At 47.5% G+C, this 25,384-nt stretch overlaps 1 protein-coding gene across 10 annotated transcripts in view; it reads left to right on the forward strand.

Moving 5' to 3' along the window:
* Nucleotides 1–25,384, forward strand: part of CSTPP1 (centriolar satellite-associated tubulin polyglutamylase complex regulator 1) — a 224,398-nt gene that overhangs the window by 187,032 nt on the left and 11,982 nt on the right. For all 10 annotated transcript variants that reach the window (XM_035262616.3, XM_035262613.3, XM_035262612.3 and 7 more), the window contains one exon: nucleotides 8,018–8,102. In XM_035262616.3, the coding sequence (XP_035118507.1) occupies nucleotides 8,018–8,102 (85 nt within the window). The remainder of the gene's footprint in view (nucleotides 1–8,017; nucleotides 8,103–25,384) is intronic.

The following is a 25,384-nucleotide window of genomic DNA, read 5'->3' on the forward strand; positions in this document are numbered from 1 at the left end:
ATCATGCAGCCAGCCAACTAGAGGCTGCTCAGTCCTCTGGGATTCCCATGGCTTGTAGCATTTCATTATCTTCAGCTCTTGTTCAGCACTAGCTCGCTCAACCAACATGTAGGCACTCACATAAATGAATTTAGACCAAGCCCCATTTCATTCCCCCATACTTTTAGAGCTAAAAGGCCTTGACTTCAGCTTTAGGGAAGGCTTTCTCTGAAGGAATAAATATATGGCCCCAGTTCCTTCCACCTGGCACTCCGCCACAGGTCTTCTTCAGTGACACCACTGGGACCCTGGCAAAGGTACCATTTCCCAGGAAGAGGAGAGGTATCTGATCCACAACCTTATTCCTCCACATATCTTCCGAGCAAATGTGACATGCATGGTGGTCTGCAAGGAGGGTGCAGAAATGACTGAGCTGCTCCCACAGAGCTTCAGAGGCAGGACTCACCACAGCAAGAAGGCAGACCACATGTCAGAAAGACATCCTTTTCCTACAAATGAAGAGTTCACCCTTGAATAGATTGGGAATCGATCATTTCTGACCAGATTCATTTTCTTAGCTAAAGTACATTCATCTAACACTGTAGGATTAGAGTGGAGATAATCAACAGAAGGATATTTTGAGTCAGGGCACTGCTTATCTTGAAACAGTAATATTCATGCTAAACTTCTTTTTTTTTTTTGAGACAGAGTTTCGCTCTTGTTACCCAGGCTGGAGTGCAATGACATGATCTCGGCTCACTGCAACCTCCGCCTCCTGGGTTCAGGCAATTCTCCTGCCTCAGCCTCCTGAGTAGCTGGGATTACAGGCACGTGCCACCATGCCCAGCTAATTTTTTGTATTTTTAGTAGAGGCGGGGTTTCACCATGTTGACCAGGATGGTCTCGATCTCTTGACCTCGTGATCCACCCGCCTCAGCCTCGCAAAGTGCTGGGATTACAGGCGTGAGCCACCGCGCCCGGCCCCTCATACTGATTTTCTAAAAGCCTCTAATTGGTTGGCATGAACTTTGAACTAAAGTGATCAGCACAATGCCTGGTGCATTGCAGTAAACATATTGAAGGAATTAATGAATAAAAACATGCCTCACATGTGACCCAAATAAAAATTCGTAGGGATAAAGTCCTGTTCACTCTGTGAACACAGAGATAGGGGATCTCTAGCCCTAGGCTTCCTTTGGTTTACATAGAAAAATCAGTGACACAGTCTGGTGCGGTGGCTCACGCCTGTAATCCCAGCACTTTGGGAGGCTGAGGTGGGTGGATTGCCTGAGGTCAGGAGTTTGAGACAAGCCTAGCCAACATGGTGAAACTTCGTCTCTACTAAAAATACAAAATTATCTATGTTAGGTGGTGTGCACCTGTAATCCCAGCTACTTGGGAGGCTGAGACGAGAATTGCTTGAACCCAGGAGGCAGAGGTTGTGGTGAGCTGAGATTGTACCACTGCATTCCAGCCTGGGCTATTGTGTCACCAAAAAAAAAAAAGAAAAAGAAAATTGGTGATACATTCTTATGAAAAGAAATATTCAAGCTGATTGATGAGCTCTTGGTGAGAAGGCCAGCAAACCCATGAAGTGTAGTGCACCTGCCGTGGTTTATCGTGTTTACCTAGAGTTACAGGACCTAGGATGTAGGGTCTTATCCTTTTTTCACACTTTTGAGCTCCTGGCTTCTCCTCACACCCCTGTAAGTTTGCAGAAATGCATCCTGTGCCTGGACATCTCCTATCTCTGTGTTCACACAGTGACCAGAACTTTGTCCCTATGAATTTTTATTTGGGTCACTATGTGAAGCATGTTTTTATTCATTCATTCCCTCCACAGATGTTTACTGCAATGCACCAGGCATTGTGCTGGCTGCTTTTTTTTTTTTCTCCAAATAGAGACGGGGTTTCACCATGTTGATCAGGCTGGTCTCGAACTCCTGACCTGGTGATCCGTCTGCCTCAGCCTCCCAAAGTGCTGGGATTACAGGCATGAGCCATTATGCCCAGCCTGTGCTGGTTGCGTTAGCTAAATTCAAAGATTCCTTAATTGCAGGACTTCAAGTTTTAATCAGTTAATAATTATAAAATAATGCTACCACTTACTGACACTTCGCTAACTTTTTTCAGAAAAGTATCTCATATACTTCTTTTGATCTTTTTCAGTTCCATTACGTAGGTACTGTAGTTATTCACACTTTTAAGACAAGGAAACCAAGGTTCAGGGAAGTTGTACAACTTGTCTAGTCATGCTGGTGGCAAGTAGTGGAGCTAGGTTTTGAAGCCAGGCCATCTGATTGCAAAGCCAGAGTTCTGCAGTAATACCACTGCCCTGCCCAGCTACCCCATGCTGTTTAAAGTGGCCTTCCTGAAGGGCACCTGTGTGTTGAAGGTTGCTATACAGTCCACCCGTCACCTGGTGTGAATAATCCTATCACCAGAAGTTAAGTCCTTCACAGAGCAGCTGGACCCCACCTGCTAGGGTGGGACTTGCAGGACCTTCGGAGCCTGCCTGGGCCTAGGTCTGAATCTCAGCCCTCTTCCTAGCTGTTTCCTTGAGAAAATTATTATACCTCACTGAGCCCTAGTTTCTTTATTTCTGAAATAATAATAGCAAGTACTAAAAGATGGCCCTTATGATGGATCAGACACTGTTCTAAGCTCTTTACGTTAATTCACAACAACTCTGTGATGTTCATACTGTCATTTCATAGATGGGGAAACTGAGGCATGGAGCGCTTAAAGGTCAAGTAACTTGAAGTCAGTGGCAAAGCTAAGATTTGGACCAAGCAGTCTAACTCCAAAGTCCATGCTATTAGCCACAGTGCTATGCTGTGCTGCCTCTGGAGAAGATAAAATCAAGGGTGTAAAACACCTCTGGTCTGGAGCCAGCCACACAATTTGGCTTAGAAGAAGTAAGTTTAGCAGGTCTGACCACCCACAAAAGTAGACACACAAATTGTGAAGAGTGTACTGATTTTGATCTTACACCAAAGCCTTATTATGTCTTTGCCTTTGAACTCACAAGACCTACTGGCTGTCTCCCTTCTCATTGTGAGGGTATTCCTTTAGAGAAGATGTCTATGGATACACAATACCTCCCCTGCACCTGCCAGGTAGAACAGTGGCTGGCAGGTGGGTGGGGATGAGAGATGGTGGCGTGGCCTCCAGCACAAGTGTCCCCCAGCCCATGTCCTCTGGTCTAACTGAAGCCGCTGTGCTGGAGCCTCAGTCTAACCTGTTAACAGTAATTAGAACCTTTCAGACTCAATTTCTTATGCAGAAAATCCCAATTCACTTGAATTGTCTCCTTGATCCAGTTCACCTGCAGCTATTTAGTTCCTGCAGTTTGTTTAGAGGGGAAAACAAGCTCTTAAGCCTCACACATTATAGCTGATAAGATTAAGGTGCTGAGAGTGTTAACTGGGTAGGCTCTGGAGCCAGACTGCCTGGGTTTGAATTCCAGTTCTACCTCGTAAGTGTGCACAATCTGAGTTTTTGTGTCTGTGAAATGAGGATAATAGTGAAGATTAGTGAGGTAACATATGTAAACCCCTTAGAACAGTGCCTCCCCGAGAAGAAGTGCTCAATAAATGTTAGCCGTGTTATCATTAATAAATTTCTGCTGCCATCAGCCTCCCTTCCCTCCTTCCCAGCCTGAGATCTTGCTCAGGGAAGGCAGGTCCCCTTCCTGTCCCCTACCCTGGACCCTCCTCTCCTTGCTCACCAGCGTATTTCATCCCTCTAAAGTTCTTCATCCTCATCTGTCAAATGGGACTGGGAATAATGGAGCCTACTTCATAAAGTTGTTGCTGTGAAGGCTATGTAATTTTTTTTTTTTAGATGGATTCTCACTCTGTTACCCTGGCTAGAATGCAGTGACGTGATCTCAACTCACTGCATACTCCACCTCCTGAGTTCAAGCAATTCTCCTGCCTCCTAAGTAGTTAGGATTGCAGGCACCTGCCACCATGCTGGGATAATTTTTGCATTTTTAGTAGAGATGAGGTTTCACCACGTTGGCCAGGCTGGTCTGGAACTCCTCACCTCAGGTGATCCACCTGCTTCGGCCTCCCAAAGAGCTGGGACTATAGGCATGAGCCACTGTGCTTGGCCTAAGTGAGTTAATTCAAGAGCTAAGCACAGTTCTCCATGACTGCTCACTCTCATTGCACTTATTGCTGGAGCACAAAGGGCTGCGAGAAGGGCCTTTGAGATGTTGGACAATTCTAAGTGCATAAGAGCCCAAAGTAGGAGCATTGGGGTGATCTGGTGCCTGAATGCTGGCAGCAGAAGCTAGGGGGACTGCTGGCTTGTTCATCATAATGTGGAGCCTGGAACAGAGCAGGCACATGGGAACAGGAAGTGAGTGGCCACTGCAGGAGAATGTTGGATTTAACTCAGGCAACCTGACAGAGAATTTTCAAAGCAGAACGCTTTTAGGTATGTAATGTCCAGACTCAGCAACAGCCAGGCTCATGCCTGTAATCCCAGCACTTTGGGAGGCTGAAGCGGGAAGTTCCAGAATAGCCTGGGTGATGGCATGAGAACCCCGTCTCTACAAACATTTTTAAAATGGGTGCGGCATGATGGCATGTGCTTCTAGTCCCAGCTACATGGGAGGCTGAGGCAGGAGGATCACTTGAGCTCAGTTCAAGACTGCAGTGAGCTATGATCATGCCACTGTACTCCAGCCTGGGTAACAGAGTGAGGCCCCTATCTCAAAATTAATCTATTAATTAAAATTTTAGCTGGACATGGTGGCACATGCCCGTAATCCCAGCTACTCGGGAGGCTGAGGCAGAAGAATCGCTTGAACCAGGGAGGCGGAGCTTGTGGTGAGCCGAGATCATGCTGTTGTACTCCAGCCTGGGCAACAAGAGCAAAACTCCGTCTCAAAAAAAAAATTTTTTTTTTAATAAAAAACACTCAGCAAAAAAAAAAAAAAAAAACCACTCAGCAACGAATACCTTCCTCCTTTCTTCTCCTCTCCTCACCCCCAGGATTTAAAACAGAACCAAAACTACTCCCAGTGTTTAATGTTACTAAGTTCTAAACCTTCTGCTCAGTACTTTATACACATCATCTCTTTACACTTGACTTTAACCCTGAAAAGTGTCGGTATCATTTGCATTTTACGGATGAGAAACGGAGACTTGGAGAGATTAAGCAGTTTGCCCAAGGTTACATACCTGGTCAATTGCAGAGCCAAGAGTTGAACCCGACCCTATGGAGCAGGAAGGGAACAAGCGCCCATATGCTCCTCAGCGTTCTGATTTTGAAACAAGTCTTACCGCTCATAGTTCTCTCAATACCCACTGTACGGCAGCTGAGGAGCGTCTCAAAGTAACAGAAATCATCTGGCCTTGATATTATCTGATCACTACTTCGGTAGAATTAGAACTCCTCTCTCCACACCACCAGCACAGAGTCTGCGTGGAAGAATAATAGTAACAATAACCAATAGCTACTTCTCCACAATTAAAAGTTTATTTGCTCGCATTTTTATTAATCTCTTTGTCTGAATGCTGTCCGTACTTATCATTTAGAAGAGTCAAGTTCCAGAAGTGGTGAGCAGGATGTATTCTGCTTTTAGTATTTTTAAGAGCTTTTGTTGCATTAGAGAAGTACACAGTGATATTTGTAAATCATTTTTCTGTCTTGGAAGTAAATCTTTTTTTTTTTTTGAGATGGAGTTTCGCTGTTGTTACCCAGACTGGAGTGCAATGGCACGATCTAGGCTCACCACAACCTCCGCCTTCTGGGTTCAAGCAATTCTCCCGCCTCAGCCTCCCGAGTAGCTGGGACTACAGGCGCGCACCACCATGCCCAGCTACTTTTTGTATTTTTAGTAGAGATGGGGTTTCACCTCGTTGACCAGGATGGTCTCGATCTCTTGACCTCGTGATCCACCCACCTCGGCCTCCCAAAGTGCTGGGATTACAGGCTTGAGCCACCACGCCTGGCCGGAAGTAAATCTTTGAAGTGCATAAGTAAGAATAACATCCAGAACCTGAAGAGGGACTAGGGTGTAGAAACCAGGAAGCTAATGTTGAATCCTAGCATTGTCTTTCTTAATTAATTCTCTCTCTCATTTTTTCTTTTCTTTTTTTTTTTTTTTTTTTTGAGACGGAGTTTCGCTCTTGTTACCCAGGCTGGAGTGCAATGGCACGATCTCGGCTCACCGCAACCTCCGCCTCCTGGGTTCAGGCAATTCTCCTGCCTCAGCCTCCTGAGTAGCTGGGATTACAGGCATGCGCCACCATGCCCAGCTAATTTTTTGTATCTTTAGTAGAGATGGGGTTTCACCATGTTGACCAGGATGGTCTCGATCTGTTGACCTCGTGATCCACCCGCCTTGGCCTCCCAAAGTGCTGCGATTACAGGCTTGAGCCACTGCGCCCGGCCTCATTTTTTCATTTTCCCTCATTCTGTTATCTTCCCAAATATTTTGTAGGTAGTTTGGGGGTAAGTTCCTATGAAAGACTGACTCTCCCTAAGAATGCTGTCAGTTCTATCCACCAAAGTTTAGCCTAGAAAAGCACTGATGATTCAAAGATAGAACTTCCTTTATTTACCCCCTGCCAGAAATCACTCTTCTCTCCACATGGGGAGTTCTGGAGTGAGAATGAAGTGGAAACACATTAGATTCAGTGGCTTTTCTCCCTTCTCTTCGCCTTTATCCTCACCCCAAGTCTGAGACCATGAATGGCGATGACTCCCTCCGTTGAAGAACAAGACCTCCTGCCAGGCTGTGCCCGAGGTCAGGCGAGTGGGAAGAGGAAAGTGCCGCAAAAGCCATCTTGATCCTTTGACCTATATTGACGCTGAGTCTGTTCCTTTGGTGTTCCTGACTTCGGCAGTGTGGTTAGTCAAACTCTCTGTCCCCACCTTGAATTGAGCTTTGATGAAAAAGTACTAGGAGCCCAGGCCTTTCCCTGGAGATTTGGGGTTTTTGTCTTGGAAAAGCATCAACCGAACTAGCAGGGGCAGGAGGTCTGGATTCCTGTGGCTTTGGGTTCACTTAGGTCCAGAGAAGCCAAGTGCCTATGATCATCATCTCCATTCCCCATATGTAGCCATGCCCTCTGGTTTCCCTCCTCTCACTCATCCTCCTCCCAGTTAGACAGGCTTCGGGGTAGATTGCTCTCACTTTAGTGTTACTGGGTTCTTCCATATTCAAAATGCTTTGGTATGTGGTAATACTTGCACGTTCTCACTCCTTGGCTGATCTGAAATCTTTTGCCTTCAGTACACGCAGCAACAGAATTACTTTTTAAGCATCAATGTATTTCTTCTCCCTCGGGATCCTATAAATCTGTCTGAGATTTGCCTCTCTGGGTTCTCTGCTGGGCCACAGAACCTCATCCTGGCCCACCTCTCCCAAAGCACTGCTTCTGCATGTCAGGAATCATGTGGTTGCCTTGACTGTATATCTTGGACCTTTGTCTTGGCTTCCTATAATAGGATGACCAGATTCGTTGCAGGCATCAAAGAGAAGCCAGCCTGCTGCAGTGCTGGATGACAGAGTAATGAGGTCTGTGGGTTTCTGTGCTGTGCTCCTCCTCCACACACGGCAAGAGTGTTTGCCTTGGTACTGCTTCCAGATATTCTGTGGATGGTCTTTGGGAATGTGGTGGTAAATGTCACCATGCCAGAGGATTTCGGCCGATTTAACCGGCTTTGAAATGACTTGTTCTTCCATATTTTTATATACAAAGAAAACTAAACTAAAGAAGGTTGATAAAGGTGCCTCTCTCGTTTGCTCTCTTCACCCGACCAGTTTTCATACCAGGGAAGCTCCTTTGGTCAAAATGTTGTAACTGGGTGCCTCCCACCCAGGAAAGGCTTTGTAGGAATATTGATCTTAAAATCTCACACCTGGAGGTTAGAGACTAGCATACCCTTTTAACACTGGCTCACCTTTAAAAGAGCAGCTCTCCCAAGACCAGGTCTGAAACTCATGAAATGAACAAAAAGAGAACAGTGACCTGAAACGCAGAGACCTAATGTGTTCCTCCCATTTCCACTTCAGATTTGCTGACTATGAAAGAATATCACTGTTTGCTGCAATTACTGTGCCCTGATTTCCCGCTGGAGCTCACTCAGAAAGCAGCCAGGTACGTCTCCTGGACTCTTGAAACCAACTCAGCTCTGTGTGGCCACTGCTTCTTAGAGAAACCTGAAGTGTATACAAGTGAAAAAGGAGCATTTAGGGAAGAAACTGGCACTGGTAGAGGGGTCTATTTGGGATTTGCCCCAAAACAAAATACGTTCTGCATTTCCAAAGGGAAGCGAAATGAGTCTTTGTGGTTGCTGTGGGGAGCCTCAGGGTCTGAAGATAGAGTTGGAGGGTGGTGAGATGAAGAGGCAGAAAAAGCCTGACCCCTACACACACACACACACACACACACACACACACACACAGACACACACACATACACACAGCCTAGAGGATATTCTAAGAAAAGGGGGGCTGTATTTGTGTTTTCACACTACTGTAAAATACTACCCAAGACCGGGTAATTTATAAAGAAAAGAGGTTTAATTGATTCACAGTTCTGCACAGTCTCAGGAAACATACAATCATGGCGGAAGGCAAAGGGGAAGCAAGGACTTCTTTCATATGGTGGCAGGAGAGAGAAGTGCAGGCAGGGGCAATGCCAGATGCTTATAAAACCATCAGATCTCGAGAACTCACTCAGTATCACAAGAACAGCATGGGGGAAACCGCCCATGTGATCCAATCACCTCCCACCAGGTCGCCCTCTCAACACCTGGGGATTACAATTCGGGATGAGATTTAGGTGGGGACACAAAGCCTAACCATATCAGTGGGCAAGGGTTGACAGTGACTTGTGATGAACAGGGTTGAGAGTGGGGACTGGAAGGGCATGAAGGTGATAAAGCCCCAGTGGAGGGAAGGGCAAAGTATATTATTTATGTCAGCAGAAGCTTTTCAAGATCAGTCCAGAGCCAGGACTTGGCAGAAATAGTTAGAAGCCCCTAATTTCTGTGTCGGATTTCACCGTCATTCACAATTTTTAACCACATGAGCTAGTTGGACCATGCCTCAGTTAACTTACTTAACTCAAAACCTGAGCTAGGCCGGGCATGGCGGCTCACACCTGTAATCCCAGCACTTTGGGAGGCCAAGGCAGGCAGATCACCTGAGGTCAGGTATTCAAGACCAGTCTGGCATACATGGTGAAACTCCATCTCTACTAAAAATACGAAAAATGAGCCAGGCATGGTGGCACACACCTGTAGTCCCAGCTACTCAGGAGACTGAGGGAAGAGAATCGTTTGAAGCTGGGAAGCAGAGGTTGCAGTGAGCCAAGATTGCACCACTACACTCCAGCCTGGATGACAGAGTGAGACTCCATCTCAGAAAAAAGAAAAAGGAATAAAAACAAACAAACAAACCCGAGCTAGGGTTTCAAGTGGACATGTAGCAAAATCATGTTTGTTGAAGAGTGCCTACCTTCCCTGAACCATACTGAATGCATTTACCTTCGTTGTTCTATTTAAATGTGTTTACCTTAACTGTCTCACCTAATCCTTGCAAAAACTGTTACTTCCCTTTAAAATGATCCTTTGTGGTTTCTGTGGGGAGCCTTCTGCTCTGAAGACAGAGTTGGAGGGTGGTGAGAGAATTAGGCAAACAACAACAACACACACACACACACACACACACACACACACACACACCCCTAGGGTATACTCTGAGGAAAGAAGGGGCAAAGGTTGGCAGTGACTTGTGATGAAGAGGGTTGTGGTTGGAGACCAGAGAGGCGTGAAAGTGGCCGGGCAGTGGCTCACGCCTGTAATCCCAACACTTTGGGAGGCTGAGGTGGGTGGATCACCTGAGGTCAGGAGTTGGAGACCAGCCTGGCCAACATGGCAAAACCCCATCTCTGCTAAAAATACAAAAGTTAACCCAGTGTGGTGGTGGGCACCTGTAATCCCAGCTATTTGGGAGACTGAGGCAGGAGAATCACTTGAACCTGGGAGGTAGATGTTGCAGTGAGCCGAGATTGTGCCACTGCACTCCAGCATGGGGGACAGAGTGAGACTCCATCTCAAAAAAAAAAAAAAGGCATGAAAGTAATGAAGCCCAGTTGAGGGAAGGCTATTACTGCTCACTTCATTGAAGTGGGACCTGAGGCTCAGAGAGGGTAACAGCGTCACACGAATATACTGATAGCTATAAGTAGCAGAGGCGGGACTGGAACGTCAGCCAGCCTGAATCCAGAGACGGGGATCGGGAACACGAGGAGATTGAGTCTCCCACCTGTCATGGTGTCATTTCTGCTTTGTGGTTTGACCCATTGAAAACAAAGCTGCACTGGCTGCGCTGCCCCAAGAATCACCTCGCTCCTTTTGAAACGTGCCAACCAACTCCTCCGCCGACCGTGAAGATGGGAACTTATTCCTCCCAGCGGCAGACACCAGCCCCAGCGGCAGACACCAGCCGCACTGTGGGACAGGGTGTTTTGCAGCTCACAGCTCATGACCTAATTTTGCTGGTCATGTGCAAAACCTGTTTAGTGATCACGCACTCCAAATTTTGTAGGTTTTTCCCCTCATTATTCAGTGGATACTTTTCTTTCCCAATAGCAACTGCCACTGGTAAAAGCTGCAGTTCGGGTTTTATCATTTTGATTTATCCGCTATCCAAAGGAGATTGGGATTTTTTTCTTCACTGAAAAATTTAAAAAGTATGGGAGATTATAGCTTGTAATTTAAAAGCAGCCAAGTGGAGTTAGCTTAAAATTTCCATGATAGTTCCCCTTTGGGCTCAAATCATTTTATTTTTTATTTTTGTTTTTTTTTGTTTTTTTTGAGACAGTGTCTCACTCTGTCACCCAGGCTGGAGTGCAGTGGTGTGATCTCAGCTGACTGCAACCTCTGCCCCCGCTCCCTGGGTTCAAGTGATTCTCCTGCCTCAGCCTCCTGAATAGCTTGGGTTACAGGTGCGCACACAATGCCCAGATAATTTTTTTTTTTGTATTTTTAGTAGAGATGGGTAGGGTTTTACCATGTTGCCCAGGCTAGTCTCAGACTCCTGACCTCAAATGATCTGCCCACCTCAGCCTCCCAAAGTACAAGTGTGAGCCACAGTGCCCAGCCTGGGCTCAGATCATTTTAAGGAAGATTCAACCCCAAAATCTGGGGAGATAAACTCAGCATCCTTAAAGACTGAACTTAAGAATGAAGGTCAGCTATGACAACAATTAGAGAATTTCTAAATAAAGAAAAGGAACCATAAGTGTGAGAGTGTATGTCCCAAGAGGGCAAGTGGAATCCATAGTAATCTTGTTTGCTGCTTAATCAGTGTCACTTAGCATCGTACCTAGATACATGCCAGACACTCCATAAATGCCTGCCGAATGAATCAATGCATGAATGAGAGTGTGAGTGAATATTCCTTGTCTGGCATTTTACATGATTCTAATAGTCCATGATTCTAAGTAACTCTAAGAACAAGAGTCAGCAACTGGATCCTATATTCATTGGTTCATTTGTTTATTCATCAAATACTTCTTTTTAACAGCTTTTGGGATACAATTTATATACTATACACTTCACTCATTTAAAGTGTAAAATTCATTGGCTTTTACTATGTTTCTAGACTTGTGCATCCATTGCCACAGTTCATTTTAGAACATTTTCATTACCCTAAAAAGAAATCCTACACCCCTTAGCCATTACTCTTCAGTCCCCACTCCTCCATCTTCCCCAACCCTAGGCAACCTCTCGTCTACTTTCTGTCTCTTTAGATTTATCCACTGGCCATTTCAAATAAGTAGAATTGAGGCCAGGCACAGTGGCTTACACCCGTAATCCCAGCACTTGGCGAGGCCAAGGTGGGAGGATTGCTTGAGCTCAGGAGTTCCAGACCAGCCTAAGGCAACATGGTAAAACCCCATCTCTACCAAAAATATAAAACCAGCCAGGCGTGGTGGCATGTGTCTGTGGTCCCAGCTACTTGGGAGGCTGAGGTAGGAGGATTGCTTGAGGCTGGGGCTGCAGAGGTTGTAGTAAGCTGAGATTGTGCCACTGTACTCTAGCCTGGGTGACAGAGTGAGACTTCGTCTTTGAAGAAAAAGAAGAAAAAGAAATCAAATAAGTAGAGTTGTATATGTGTTCTTGGCCGGGCATGGTGGCTCATGCCTGTAGTCCTAGCACTTTGGGAGGCTGAAGCAGGCAGATCATTAGAGGTCAGGATTTCAAAACCAACCTGGCCAATATGGTGAAACGCCATCTCTACTAAAAATACAAAACTTAGCCAGTCATGGTGGTGCACATCTGTAATCCCAGCTGCTCAGGAGGCTGAGGCAGGAGAGTCTCTTGAGCCCAGGAGGCGGAAGTTGTAGTGAGCTGAGATCACGCCGCTGCACTCCAGCCTGGGCAGCAGAGCAAGACTCCATCTCAAAGAAAAAAAAAAGTGATCTTTTGTGACTAGTTTCATTTATTAGGTTGGTGCAAAAGTAATTGTGGGTTTTGCCATTATTTTCAAAACCACAATGACTTTTGTGCCAACCTACTAGCGCAATGTTTTCAGGGTCTCTCCATGTTGCTCCATGTGTCAATACTTCATTCACCAAATGTTTCTTGAGTGCTGATTTTATGCCAGGAGCTATTCTGGGGATCCAGTCATGAATAAGATATAGTTCCTGCCTCTCAAAGAACTTGATTTAGAAGGGGATTGCTTAGGGACTGGTCACTGGCTGCCACCAATCTGTGCATATGACTTTGGTTTTGATCGATCACTCCAGAATAGCCACTGACCTCTTTTCCCATCCTGTGATGTGAAGGAGCTTATGAAACTGAGCCTTAGATACGCATCCCAGCCCCCTGCAGCCGCAGCTTTGCATTTGCCCCAGCTCTCCTCAGACCTTCCAAATAATCTGATACATGGAGGCACCACAAGATTTGAGTATAGGTGCTAGAACCCTGTAAGAACCAGAAATTCTCAATACCAACATATAATTGTACAGTTATTGATACCAAAGTGCTTCTGGAACAGTATTCCTCTGTTTGTGGCTGGAAACTTACCCAGTCCTCACCTAGAGGCCTGCTGTTTGACAGAAAACTCAGACCTTTCTGTTTGAGGAGGAGGAAGCATCGAAGCCAATCCATGTCAATAGCAGTGTGAGGGAATTATGGGAATAGCAGTAACAACAGAAGGGCGCAGGGTAACCCTCACGGCACTGGCTGCAGTTAGATGAATTCAGAATTAGGAGAGGTCTGTTTTCTCCCGATGCATGAGCATCAAGCTTCTGTGTCAACCTCATCTCCTCAATGCCATGCTTTCCCTTCTGTACTCCAGCTGGTGTGTACGTAGAAAACTTGTATGTATCCCAGAAAGTGTCCCCTGATTTTGTAAGCTACTCTCATTTTGTCCTGAAGGTCAGGATCTCAGCTTCCACACGCACACCTATGCATCTGGCCAGAATCGCAAATGGGTGTGGCTGAGACTTCAAAGCAGTTACTATTGCTAGAAGAGGAACTGCCCTCTCCCATCTCACTGCCAGGCTTACTTTATTTAGGACCCTGAGGTCTGGGGACAGGCTGCAGAAGGAGGCTCCAGTCTGTGATGATGTATGCGTAAAAGAATGTAATCCACTAGCAGCTGTACACCAGAGCCCGTTCAGGGGCATGGCATCTCCACACACGCCTGTCTTATGTGCTGCAGGCATCATGGCCAGGCCCTGGGGCAGCAGGTGTGAGCTGGAAACGCAGGAAAAGAAAAAGCAAACAGACTCCATGACAGCAGCCAACCCAAAGATCCCTCCACCTCGCATGTCCCTGCAGCAGTTGGAGTAGTTCTATCCTTACGTGATCAGCACAGCATGGCTCGCTTTCCATCCTCCATGGACTGGAGGCTTTCCTGATGGTTAAGATCATGTAATTGGAGCCAGACTTCTTGAGTTCAAATCCTGGGTTCCACAGCATACTAGCTGTGCCCTTGAGAAAGGTATTTAATTTCTTTGAGCCTCAGTTTCCTCATTTGTAAAATCGTTGTAATGATTGAAGGAAAAGTGTATAATGTGCTTAAAACAGTGACTGGCACAGAGTCAACTTGTCATAATTGTTAGAAGTAATATTAACCTTGACCTAGGAGAACACAGGCCCCATGGCATCAGAAAGCTCGAGTGTACATTCCACCTGTGCCCATTAACTAATGACCCTGAGGAGATCTCTTAACTTGTCAGAGCCCTGTGTTTATATCTGTAAATGAGGATAATAACTAACTCACAGAGTATAAGATTTAGGTAACACCAACAAAACCATGTAAATTGCTTAGCATATTGTAGACATTAAATAATACTTTTTTTTTTTTTTAGAGAAAGTCTTGCTCTGTTGCCCAGGCTGGAGTTCAGTGACTTGACCTCAGCTCACTGTAACCTCCACCACCCAGGTTCAAGTGATTCTTGTGCCTCAGCCTCCCCAGTAGCTGGGATTACAGGCATGCACCACCATGCCCAGCTAATTTTTTGTATTTGTAGTAGAGATGGGGTTTTACCGTGTTGGACAGGCTGGTCTCAAATTCCTGACCTCAAGTGATCTGCCCGACTCAGCCTCCCAAAATACTGGGATTGCAGGCATGAGCCACCACGCCTGCCTAGTAATCTCTTGTTGTTACAATGTTGGTATTAATCGTGCCAGATTTTTAAAAAAAATAAATGAGAAGTTTCTGGATTTCCAAAGGCAATGCTTCCTGGCCTTTTTGCACTTCACAGCAATCAGAAAATAATATATAACAAAAATGTCCAGTAAAGACAAGACTGCTTGTGATTGGCCTGCAGGCTCTGGCCTCCTTTCAGCTGGGCCAAGGGGACCATCACACCTGTAAGTCATTTGAGGCCCAAGTGACACAGGGTTGGGAAGCTCTGCTCCAAGAGTGAAGATTTAAAGCACTGGTTCTCAGACTTGAGCATTCATCAGAATCACCTGCAGAGCTTGTTAAACCACACATGGCCGGACCGCAGCCCCAGAGTTCACTAGGTTTAGGGCAGGCTCAAAAATTTGTATTTCTAAAAAGTTCCCCAGTGATGCCGATAGTCTGGGAAACATACAATGAGAACGACTGATTTAAAGTATTGCCTGCCATTCTTTTTTCTTTTTTTTGAAATGGAGTCTCATTCTGTCGCCAGGCCGGAATACAGTGGCGCAATCTCAGCTCACTGCAACCTCTGCCTCCTGGGTTCAAGTGATTCTCCCCCCTCAGCCTCCCAAGTAGCTGGGACTGCAGGCATGCACCACCACACCCAGCTAATTTTTGTATTTTTAGTAGAGATGGGGTTTCACCATGTCGGCCAGTATGGTCTTGATCTCTTGACCTTATGATCCGACCACCTCAGCCTCCCAAAGTGCTGAGATTACAGGCCTCAGCCACCATGCTTGGCCATATTGCCTGCCATTCTTATTCTGGCCGGTGCAGTGGCTCACACCTGTAATCCCAGCACTTTTGGATGTGGAGGCGGGGGTGGGCAGATCACTTGAGGTGAGGAGATCAAGACCAGCCTGGTCAACATGGTGAAACCCCGTCTCTACTAAAAATACAGAAAAAGCAGGGCATGGTGGTGTATGCCTGTAATCCCAGCTACTCAGAAGGCTGAGGTGGGAGAATCATTTGAACCCGGGAGGCGGAGGTTGCAGTGAGTCAAGATTATATCATTGTACTCCAGCCTGGGTGACAGAACAAGACTCCATCTCAGACCAAAAAAATAAAATAAAGTATTGCCTGCCATTCTTATTCTGACATTTTAAAATCGGCCGGATTTAAAGGGGTTACATTCCCTTCTCTTTTCTCATTGGAAACACTACTTAACTTCTCCCTCACCAAAGGCCAGCACCCCTAATGAGTATTATGTTTAATAGAAAAAGCATAATGTTATGAATACATATGGTGCTTCAAAACATATAAGCTCCTAAGGAATCTGGTTTTAGACATAACTACTCACCCTCATTCTAGAGAGTTACTTTTCGGGTGGTCCCTGTGTCACAAAGCCCCAGTGTAGCCCAATGGCAAAGGACTCAGGCGCTGGAGCCAGACAGCCCTGCAGTCCGATCCCGCTTCCTTTACTTACTGGCTTGGGACCTTGATCAAGTTATGTAATTGGTCTAAGCCTCAATTTCCTCGTTTTACAGTACATATCTGATAGAGTTGTTTTAAGGATTTAATGAGATAATCCACAGAAAATACCTGTCACGTGACCCTCAAAAAATTACCTGTTTTTAAAAATTATAACTTACTGAATGGGGAGTGATGTTTTGTTCCTATATTCAGTTTTCAGGTGTTTACTGAGTAGTGTCTGGTACCTGCCAGACCTCACGCTATGCCCTGAGGATACAGCTTTCTGCTTTCTTGGTGTCTGTCTCTTTCTGCCTCTTGTCTACAAATCCTTCTGCAGATACCTGCTTGTATCGCTGTACCCATAATGTCTCCCCATCAGACTATCCTTTCTTTTCCCATTCTTTCATTCACAAAATATACATCGAATGCCTGTTATGTGCCAACCATTGTGCTTGATGGAGGGGCTATGGCAGTGACCAGAGCAGATGTTGCCCCAGCCCTGGAGGAACTTACAAACTGATAGAACAGCAGGCATTAAACAGATGAAACTAAGTGCCCTAGAAACCTAGAAACAGGAGGACCAACCTAATCTGGGGGATCATGGAAGGTTCTTTCATGTTGAGGCCGGGCACGGTGGCTCACCCCAGCACTTTGGGAGGCAGAGGTGGGTGGATCACGAGGTCATGAGTTCAAGACCAGCCTGGCCAACAAGGCAAAACCCCGTCTCTACTAAAAATACAAAAAAATTAGCTGAGTGTGGTGGCAGATGCCTATAATCCCAGCTACTAGGGAGGCTAAGGCAGGAGAATTGCTTGAATCCAGGAAGCAGAGATTGCAGTGAGCCAAGATCATGCCATTGCCAGCCTGGGCAACAAGGGCAAGATTCTGTCTCAAAGAAAAGAAAAACACAAGAAAGAGATGTCGAATCCAGGACCTGAAGGATTAGTAAGAAATTAATTTATCCCAGGAGATATCAAAACCATCAAGATGAAAGGCCACCATAACTAAGACTGTATGGTACTAGAGTAAGGATTAGACAAGTGGATCACACTGGACAGGACAGAACACATGCACACACTTACAGAAACTTGACATATAAAATGGTAATAACGCAGAACAATTTGGAAAAGGGTGGTTCAAAAAGTGGTGGGCAGGGTACAGTGACTCACGCCTATAATCCCAGCACTTTGGGAGGCCAAGGCAGGTGAATCACTTGAGGTCAGGAGTTTGAGACCAGCCTGGCCAACATGGTGAAACCCCGTCTCTACTAAAAATACAAAAATTAAGGCCAGGCGCAGTGGCTCATGCCTGTAATCCCAGCTACTCAGGAGGCTGAGGCAGGAGAATTGCTTGAACCCGGGAGGCGGAGGTTGCACGCTGCTGCACTCCAGCCTGGGCAACAAGAGCAAAACTTCATCTCAAAAAATAAGTAAATAAAAAATAAAAACTGTATGGGCCGGGCACGGTGGCTGACGCCTGTAATCCCAACACTTTGAGGGACCGAGGTGGGTGGATCACAAGATCAGGAGTTTGAGACCAGCCTGACCAACCTGATGAAACTCCATCTCTACTAAAAATACATGGTGGTGCATGCCTGTAATCCCAGCTACTCAGGAGGCTGAGGCAGGAGAATTGCTTGAACTTGGGAGGCAGAAGTTGCAGTGAGCCGAGATCGTGCCATTCATTGCACTCCAACCTGGGTGATATAGCAAGACTCTGTCCCCACCCAAAAAAAAGTATTTAAAAAATTTTATTGTTATTACTTTTTGAGATGGGGTCTTGCTCTCTCACCCAGGCTGGAGCGCAATGGTGCATTCATAGCTCTCTACAGCCTCAAACTCTGGGCTCAAGTGATCTTCCCACCTCAGCCTCATGAGTAGCTACGACCATAGGCACATGCTACCAAGCCCAGGTAATTTTTTATTTTATAGAGATGAGGGCAGGGATCTTGCTATTTTGCTCAGGCTGGTCTTGAACTCCTTGCCTCAAGCAATCCTCCTGCCTCAACTTCCCATAAATTATTTTATTTTATTTTAAGATGGAGTCTTGCTGTGTTCCCCGGGCTGGACTCAAAGTCCCAGGCTCAGGCAATTTTCTGCCTCAGCCTCCCAAGCAGCTGGGACTACAGGTACATACCACCACACCCGAGTAAGAAATTTTTATAAAGAATTCCTACAAATCGGCCGGGCACAGTGGCTCACGCCTGTAATCCCAGCATTTTGGGAGGCCGAGCCTGGTGGATCACCTGAGATTAGGAGCTCAAGACCAGCCTGGCCAATATGGTGAAACCTCATCTCTACTAAAAATACAAAAATAAATTACCAGGCATGGTGGTGGCACCTGTAATTCCAGCTACTTGGGAGGCTGAGGCAGGAAAATTGCTTGAACCCGGGAGGTGGAGGTTGCAGTGAGCCACTGCACTCTGGCCTGGGCAACAGAGTGAGACTCCAATCTCAAAAAAAAGAAAAAAAAAAAAAAAAAAAAGACATGCAGAGAAACTCTAGACCCTCAAGTTTTAGTAAACCGTGGTGATTCCCAGGGAAGGAAGGTAGAGGATAGGATGAGGGAGGGATGCAGAGGTGGCTCCAATGGCAACTGTAATGCTGCACTTTACAAATCTTTTAAAAATGAAAGCAAGGGTAAGTAAGACGTTGTGGTCTGCTAAAATTTGCTAGTGGGGACACAGGTGTTTGTTATATTATTCTCTGTAGTTTTCTGGGGTTCTAAACATTTCCTTTAAATCCAAGTTGATGGGGGGATTAGGTAGAGAGCAGTGAGAGCAAAAAGCATGTCAGGAAAAGTAGGCAGCGTGGAGAAGCAGCTAGGCCCTCACCGTAATGGCCCGGAGGAACCAAGAGAAGCCAGTAGGTCTGGATTTGAGGTACTTGAGGGCAGAGGGAGGGAAGGGGCCTTTACAGGCCATACATCGGGTCCTTATTCTAAGGTCTGTGGCCCAGTTCACCCTCAGCTGCCAGGCTTCCTGGGAGGTTCCAGAGTACTGAGGGCTTCAGGCTGTCTGCAGGGAAGCAGCAGCACCCGGGGCCTAAGCTGCCAGGCCTTCTGGGGCAGTTCTAACAAACACCCAGGCGGGGAGAAGGGAACGGGCAGCGGCAGGAACGCTTCCTTGTCATGAGACCGCAAGAGCCCGCGCTTTCTCACCAGAAGTGGCTGCAGGTGGTCTCGGAACTGTGATTAGCATCAGAGAGGCCTGTATTTGAATCACAGCTCTTTCGCTCCTAGTTTGTCACCTGTGTTAGGTTTCTTAACTCCTCTGAATGTCTGCGTTCTTCATAAAGATACTCACTGAACTGACCTCATAGGATTAATATGAGCAGAAAATGAACCTACGGGTGTGTAGTGCTGACAGTCCTTAATGAATATTAACTATTGTTATCATCACAGTGTTTCCCACGCCCTCTGGATCAAGCGTCTTAGGCATTTCGGGGCAAGTAGGGTTTGGGGGAGGTGCAGGCTGGAGCCAGGGCAGAGCAAAGCCCTGGACATGCCACGCCACTTTCAAGGGCCTGGGCTACAGGCAGCCTGTTCAGCATGAGTGTGCCTCCAACCCAGCCCACGACAGGAGCGACCCTCAGGAAACGTCCCAGCACACCTTCACAGCAGCCTTTGTCCTCCCCCCTGGAGAAGGTAACCAGACATCGTGTCATCGCTGCTTCTCACTCATGGCCCTGACATTCACACAAAAATCACAGAGGTGCACTGTGAGCCCAAACAGCCTTGGGGACACACTTCAGCCACCCCACAAATGACACTGGTCATGTGACCTCCTCAAAGAAGTCGATGGAAAGTGACTCTTCTTTCTGGCCCTGGCTGAGGGCTGGCTTCCCCCAAAAGTAAAGTGGAAGCTCGATCGCCAGCTTCCACCTGAGGCCTTTGCCTGGTGGCTGCTGGCAGCACACACTTCCTCTGGGCTCTATTTTTATTTGCCCTTTTGGGCTCTCCCAGCACTTTAAAGCAGGTAGAACGTACTTACTGATTACAGCCAGCACTTACTCTGAGTTCCTGTTACAAACTAGCACATATAACACCATCATGCTGATGCTCCACAAGAATCCTGGGAGACAGGAACTGTGATAATGTCCTCTTCACAGAGGAGGAAACTGGGGCTCAGAGGGAAACGGTCACTTGGCCAGTGAGTGGTGGAACTGGGACTTGATCCTGGGGTCAGCTAATCCAGAACTTCAGGAAAACGGGTGCAGCCCGTGCCGCTAGACCAGGGAAACTGAGCCTCATTAGGGGTGAATGGGAAGTTGACAAGTCAGTAGGTTCAGGCTGGAAGCTGTTGCTTCCTTGGCACCCTCAGAACTCCCAGCCAGTCTGCCCATCTCAGCTGCTGGAAGTCAGCAGGGGAGGGAGAGCGTGGCCAGCCCCTCAGACCAGCCAAGTACTCTGTCGCCACTCCGGTTGCCTGTCCTGGGCTCCGCCCCACACATGGTTCTGCTCAGTGCAGCTTGAACCCAAGGGTCTCTCTTCTCCCCGAGTCCCTCCCTCTAGCCCTGAGGCAAGGCCTGCAAGGATCCCCTCATGATCCAATAGATTTATGCAGACTCTCGCTGGCAGCAGCTCCCTGCTGGCTCCACTTCAAAGCAGGGCAGCCAGGCCCCCCCAGGTGTCAGAAGCAGCTGGCACGTTAGCAGAAAGCCTCTGGCAGGAAGGGGTGCTGAGCCAACTGCCAGCAACTGGAAAACAGCACATGGGGATGACCTCGTCTCCAAGAAGATTCTTTCCTGAGCCCTCTGGGAGTGGCGATGAGCTTGCATTCAGGAGGAAGGAGCTGTCTCTGGGGATAGAAGGGTTGCAGGCAAAGGCAAAGGCTGACCAGGAGCTTCCTGCCTGCCTTTGCCCACAGTTCTGTCGAGATTCCACAGCTAGAAAGATTCCACAGGGGGGAAAGTCCCAGGTGCCTAGAACTTTCCTGGGTCTCAGCATCTGTTTGCAGATGGACAGCACAGCATATGGTGTGATTAAAAACACCTTTTGGTCAATCCTTCAGAATCTTCTGCAGCCATAGACCTCTGAACATCAGACTCTCCCACACTAGACTTAGCACTAACAGGAGAAGCTGTTAGTTCTGTCCACCCTTGGGAAGTATGAGCCTTCAAGCTTCTGCTTGAACATTTCTGGCAATACACATCTCATTCCTTTACAAATCAGTCACAATCCTAGAACAACGCAGCTAGAAAGTCTCTAGAGCCAAACTCTAGATTCCGGTGAAATCCCCCCACAGAGGCAGCCCTTCGAGACTTGGGTTTCAGCCCTTACTTCCTCCCTAGTCTTCGCTTCTAAGCAAAAGGATCTAAATGCAATAACTTGTCCAATATCATGGTTTTTAGACTCTCCACCAGCCCGACCCTCTTCTCCGGGACGCTGGTTTACTCCCCTTAAACGGACTGTCCAGACCTGAAAGTAATCGTATTTGAATGATAGCTCTTTTGCTCCTAGCCTGTAACCTTCGCCGGAGTTTCTTAATCCCTCTGAATGCCTGCATTCTCCATAAAGATTCTCACTAAGTATCTTTATGACAGGGATTAAGAAATTACTCCAGGTGTCAGCTGGCAGGAGGAAAATGGGACAGTGCTTCTCTCATTCATTTGTTCGTGCATTTCTTCATTCAACAGACACTGACTGCCTACTATGTGCCAGGCACCATGCTAGAGTCAAGCCACAAGCAGGGAGACAGAGGTGTCACTCGGTAGGTCTTATGTTCCCAGGACAAAGCCAACAGTGTGAGGAGGTTGCTGAGAGCCGCAGAAGCCAGTAGCAGGGGCCGATTCTAGTCCAGGTTAGGGGCTGTCCTATTCCATCTCCCCCGAGAGGTGCTATGGAGGCTTCAGCCTGAAGAATACGGAGATATCGGTAGGTGAGGAGGAGGCATGGAGGGCAGGGAGCATTATGGGTAGAGGGACAGACTTGTCCGGAGGGCATGAGGAAGGAGAGTTTTAGAAGGACAGAAGGACGGGTGTGGCCAGAATGCAGTGGAGGAGTCAAGGGAGGCAGGGGGCAGATGGAGCAGGCTCACAGACCAGATCCAAATCAGGAACCGTGTCCTAGGGGAAGACCTGAAGGGGTTTGTTGGTTTGTTTTACACGGAGTCTCGCTCTGTCACCCAGACTGGGGTGCAGTGGCACAATCCTGGCTCACTGACATAGCCACCTCCCAGGTTCAAATGATTCTCCAGCCTCAGCCTCTTGAGTAGCTGGGATGACAGGCGTGAGCCACTGCGCCCAGCCTCTGAAGGGTTTTCAACACAATAGTAAAATGGTCACATTTGGCAGGGCGCGGTGGCTCACGCCCATAATCCCTGCACTTTGGGAGGCTGAGGCGGGTGGTTCACGAGGTCAAGAGATAGAGACCATCCTGGTCAACAAGGTGAAACCCCGTCTCTACTAAAAATACAAAAATTCGCTGGGCATGGTGGTGGGCGCCTGTAGTCCCAGCTACTCGGAAGGCTGAGGCAGAATTGCTTGAACCCAGGAGGCAGAGGTTGCGGTGAGCCGAGATCGTGCCATTGCACTCCAGCCTGGGTAACAACAGCGAAACTGCATTTCAAAAAAAAAAAGGTCACATTCACATTTTAGGAAAGTCATTCTGACCACAGCATGGATACTGAATTAGAAGAAGGCAAGAGTAGCTGCAGGGAAACTGGGTAGGAAGTCATGCCATCATCAAGAAAGAGGGAGGGAGGCTGCGGGTAGGCTGGCAGCTGTGGACATGGAAAGAAGCAGATGGATTCAAGAGAAATTTTTTTTTTTTTTTTTGAGACGGAGTTTCACGCTTGTTACCCAGGCTGGAGTGCAATGGCATGATCTCGGCTCACCACAACCTCCGCCTCCTGGGTTCAGGCAATTCTCCTGCCTCAGCCTCCTGAGTAGCTGGGATCACAGGCACGCACCACCATGCCCAGCTAATTTTTTGTATTTTTAGTAGAGATAGGGTTTCACCATATTGACCAGGATGGTCTCGATCTCTTGACCTCGTGATCCACCCGCCTCAGCCTCCCAAAGTGCTGGGATTACAGGCGTGAGCCACGGCGCACGGCCTCAAGAGAAATTTCAGCAATAGCATTGACAGGACTTGGTGACTGGTTGATTGGCTTGGGGCAGGGGAGTGGGGAGTTTCCAGGATGTCTAGCATGGCCCAGGTTTCTGGTTGAGGAGAGTCATAGCTGGTGCTGCTGCTAACACAAGCTCAGATCCAGTTGACTTTTTAAAAGGCAGCCAGTCTCACTGCTTGCAGTCAAGAAAAATCCCTCAGTCCTTTATTTTTTTTCTTTGAGATGGAGTTTCACTCTTGTTGCCCAGGCTGGAGTGCAATGGCGTGATCTCGACTCACCGAAACCTCCACCTCCCGATTCAAGCTATTCTCCTGCCTCAGCCTCCCAAGCAGCTGGGATTACAGGCACCTGCCACCACGCCCAGCTAATTTTTGTATTTTTACAAAGATTGAGGTAGGGTTTCACCGTGTTGGTCAGGCTGGTCTCTAACTCCTGACCTTGTGAGCCACCCGCCTCGGCCTCCCAAAGTGCTGGGATTACAGCTGTAAGCCACCACACCCAGCCCCCTTAGTCCTTCATACACATGCTGCTGGAATCCAGCCGCATGTCCCTCAGAAAGCCACCTCTGTCTGCTGCCCTTCACTTGCCCCTGCTCCCTTCTGCCAGGCATACGTTTCAGCCCCCCAGTCTCTGAGCCTCAGACTCTTCACCTGTAGAATAGAAATAACATTAAGACCCACCTATAGGACTGTTGTTGGATAAAATTTAATTAATGTAGTCAAATGACTTAATACCCTGCCATGAGGTAGAGTACTCAAGAAAGGTACCTGCCTCTATGGTGGATCACTTGACGTCAGGAGTTCGAGACCAGCCTAGCCAACACGGTGAAACCCGTCTCCACTAAAAATACATAAACTAGCCAGACGTGCTGGCAGGCACCTGTAATCCCACCTGCTCGGGAGGCTGAGGCAGGAGAATCACTTGAACCTGGGAGGCAGAGGTTGCAGTGAGTTGAGATCGTACCACTGCACTCCAGCCTAGGCAACAGAGCAAGACTCAAAAAAAAAAAAAAAAAAAGGTCCCTGCCTCTATTGCTACGCATATAACAAGGCACCCGCAGGGCTGCCCTGCTCTGACAGACACCCCTACCCTCCCACAATGTACACTCCCTCTCCCACAATGGCCTGTCTCCAAAGGGACTGCTGATGTTCAAGGTCAAGACAGCCCCTAGCAGAGAGCTGCAGATCCGTTCTGAGGCTGGAAGGGTGTGCCCTGTTTGCAGCTTCTAGTCCCATCTGTGGCTGAAAGAGGAAGGTGTTCATAGCACTCAGCATTAAGGCCTCCACAGAGGCTGGGAGGCAGGTCCTGGCTCCGGGGAAGGCCTGTTGGTGAGAATTGCAAAGGGAGGTAATTTCTGCAATTAGACAGTGATGATGGTGGCACTACTTTGTGAGTAAACTAAAAAAAACTGGTGGCCAGGCGCGGTGGCTCACGCCTGTAATCCTAGCACTTTGGGAGGCCGAGGTGGGTGGATCACAAGGTCAGGAGTTTGAGACCAGCCTGACCAACATGGTGAAACTCTGTCTCACTAAAAATACAAAAATTAGCTGGGCATGGTGGCGCACACCTGTAGTCCCAGCTACTCAGGAGGCTGAGGCAGGAGAATCACTTGAACCCGGGAGGTGGAAGTTGCAGTGAGTGAGATCACACCACTGCACTCCAGCCTGGGCAACAGGGTGAGACTCTGTCTCAAAAAACAAAAGACCTGAATTGTACACTTTTAAAGGGTGCCTTTTATGGTGTTTCATTATATCACAATATAAACAAGTGGAGATAAATAACTGAAAATCTCAAGTTACTGCTATAGGAGCAAGAGTGCTGCGTCGATTGATGATAAACTGAGAAGCCAGGGAACATGGGGAAAGGCTTGGGCTTCCCTGGTGGTTTCCTGCTGGGGATATTCGCAGTCCCGTGCTGTTCTGTCATAATTAACTTTAGACTATTGGGGTTCTCAGCTGTCCTGAGAGCAGGGCAAGAAGGGAAAGTCAGTGGCTTCTCATCTGCAGAGCTTTTGCCTGCCCTGCTGAGCCTGTGAAGGAAAAGCTTTGAGAAGCTGGTGGTCATCGCTCCCTGGGCACTCCTGGGAGAGCTTGCTCTTCCTCTGCGATTTGGGTGTCTTTGCTAACCCTGGTCCTCTCTAGCTGCCCACTCTCTGCCATATCCCTGCTCCCCCAATCCAGATGTCAAAACAGATTCTGCCCTCCAGATGGGAAGGCAGCTGTTTTGCCCGCCTGGGTTTTCCT

Source organism: Callithrix jacchus, chromosome 10, assembly GCF_049354715.1.
Source record: "Callithrix jacchus isolate 240 chromosome 10, calJac240_pri, whole genome shotgun sequence".
NCBI classification, from domain to species: domain Eukaryota; kingdom Metazoa; phylum Chordata; class Mammalia; order Primates; family Cebidae; genus Callithrix; species Callithrix jacchus.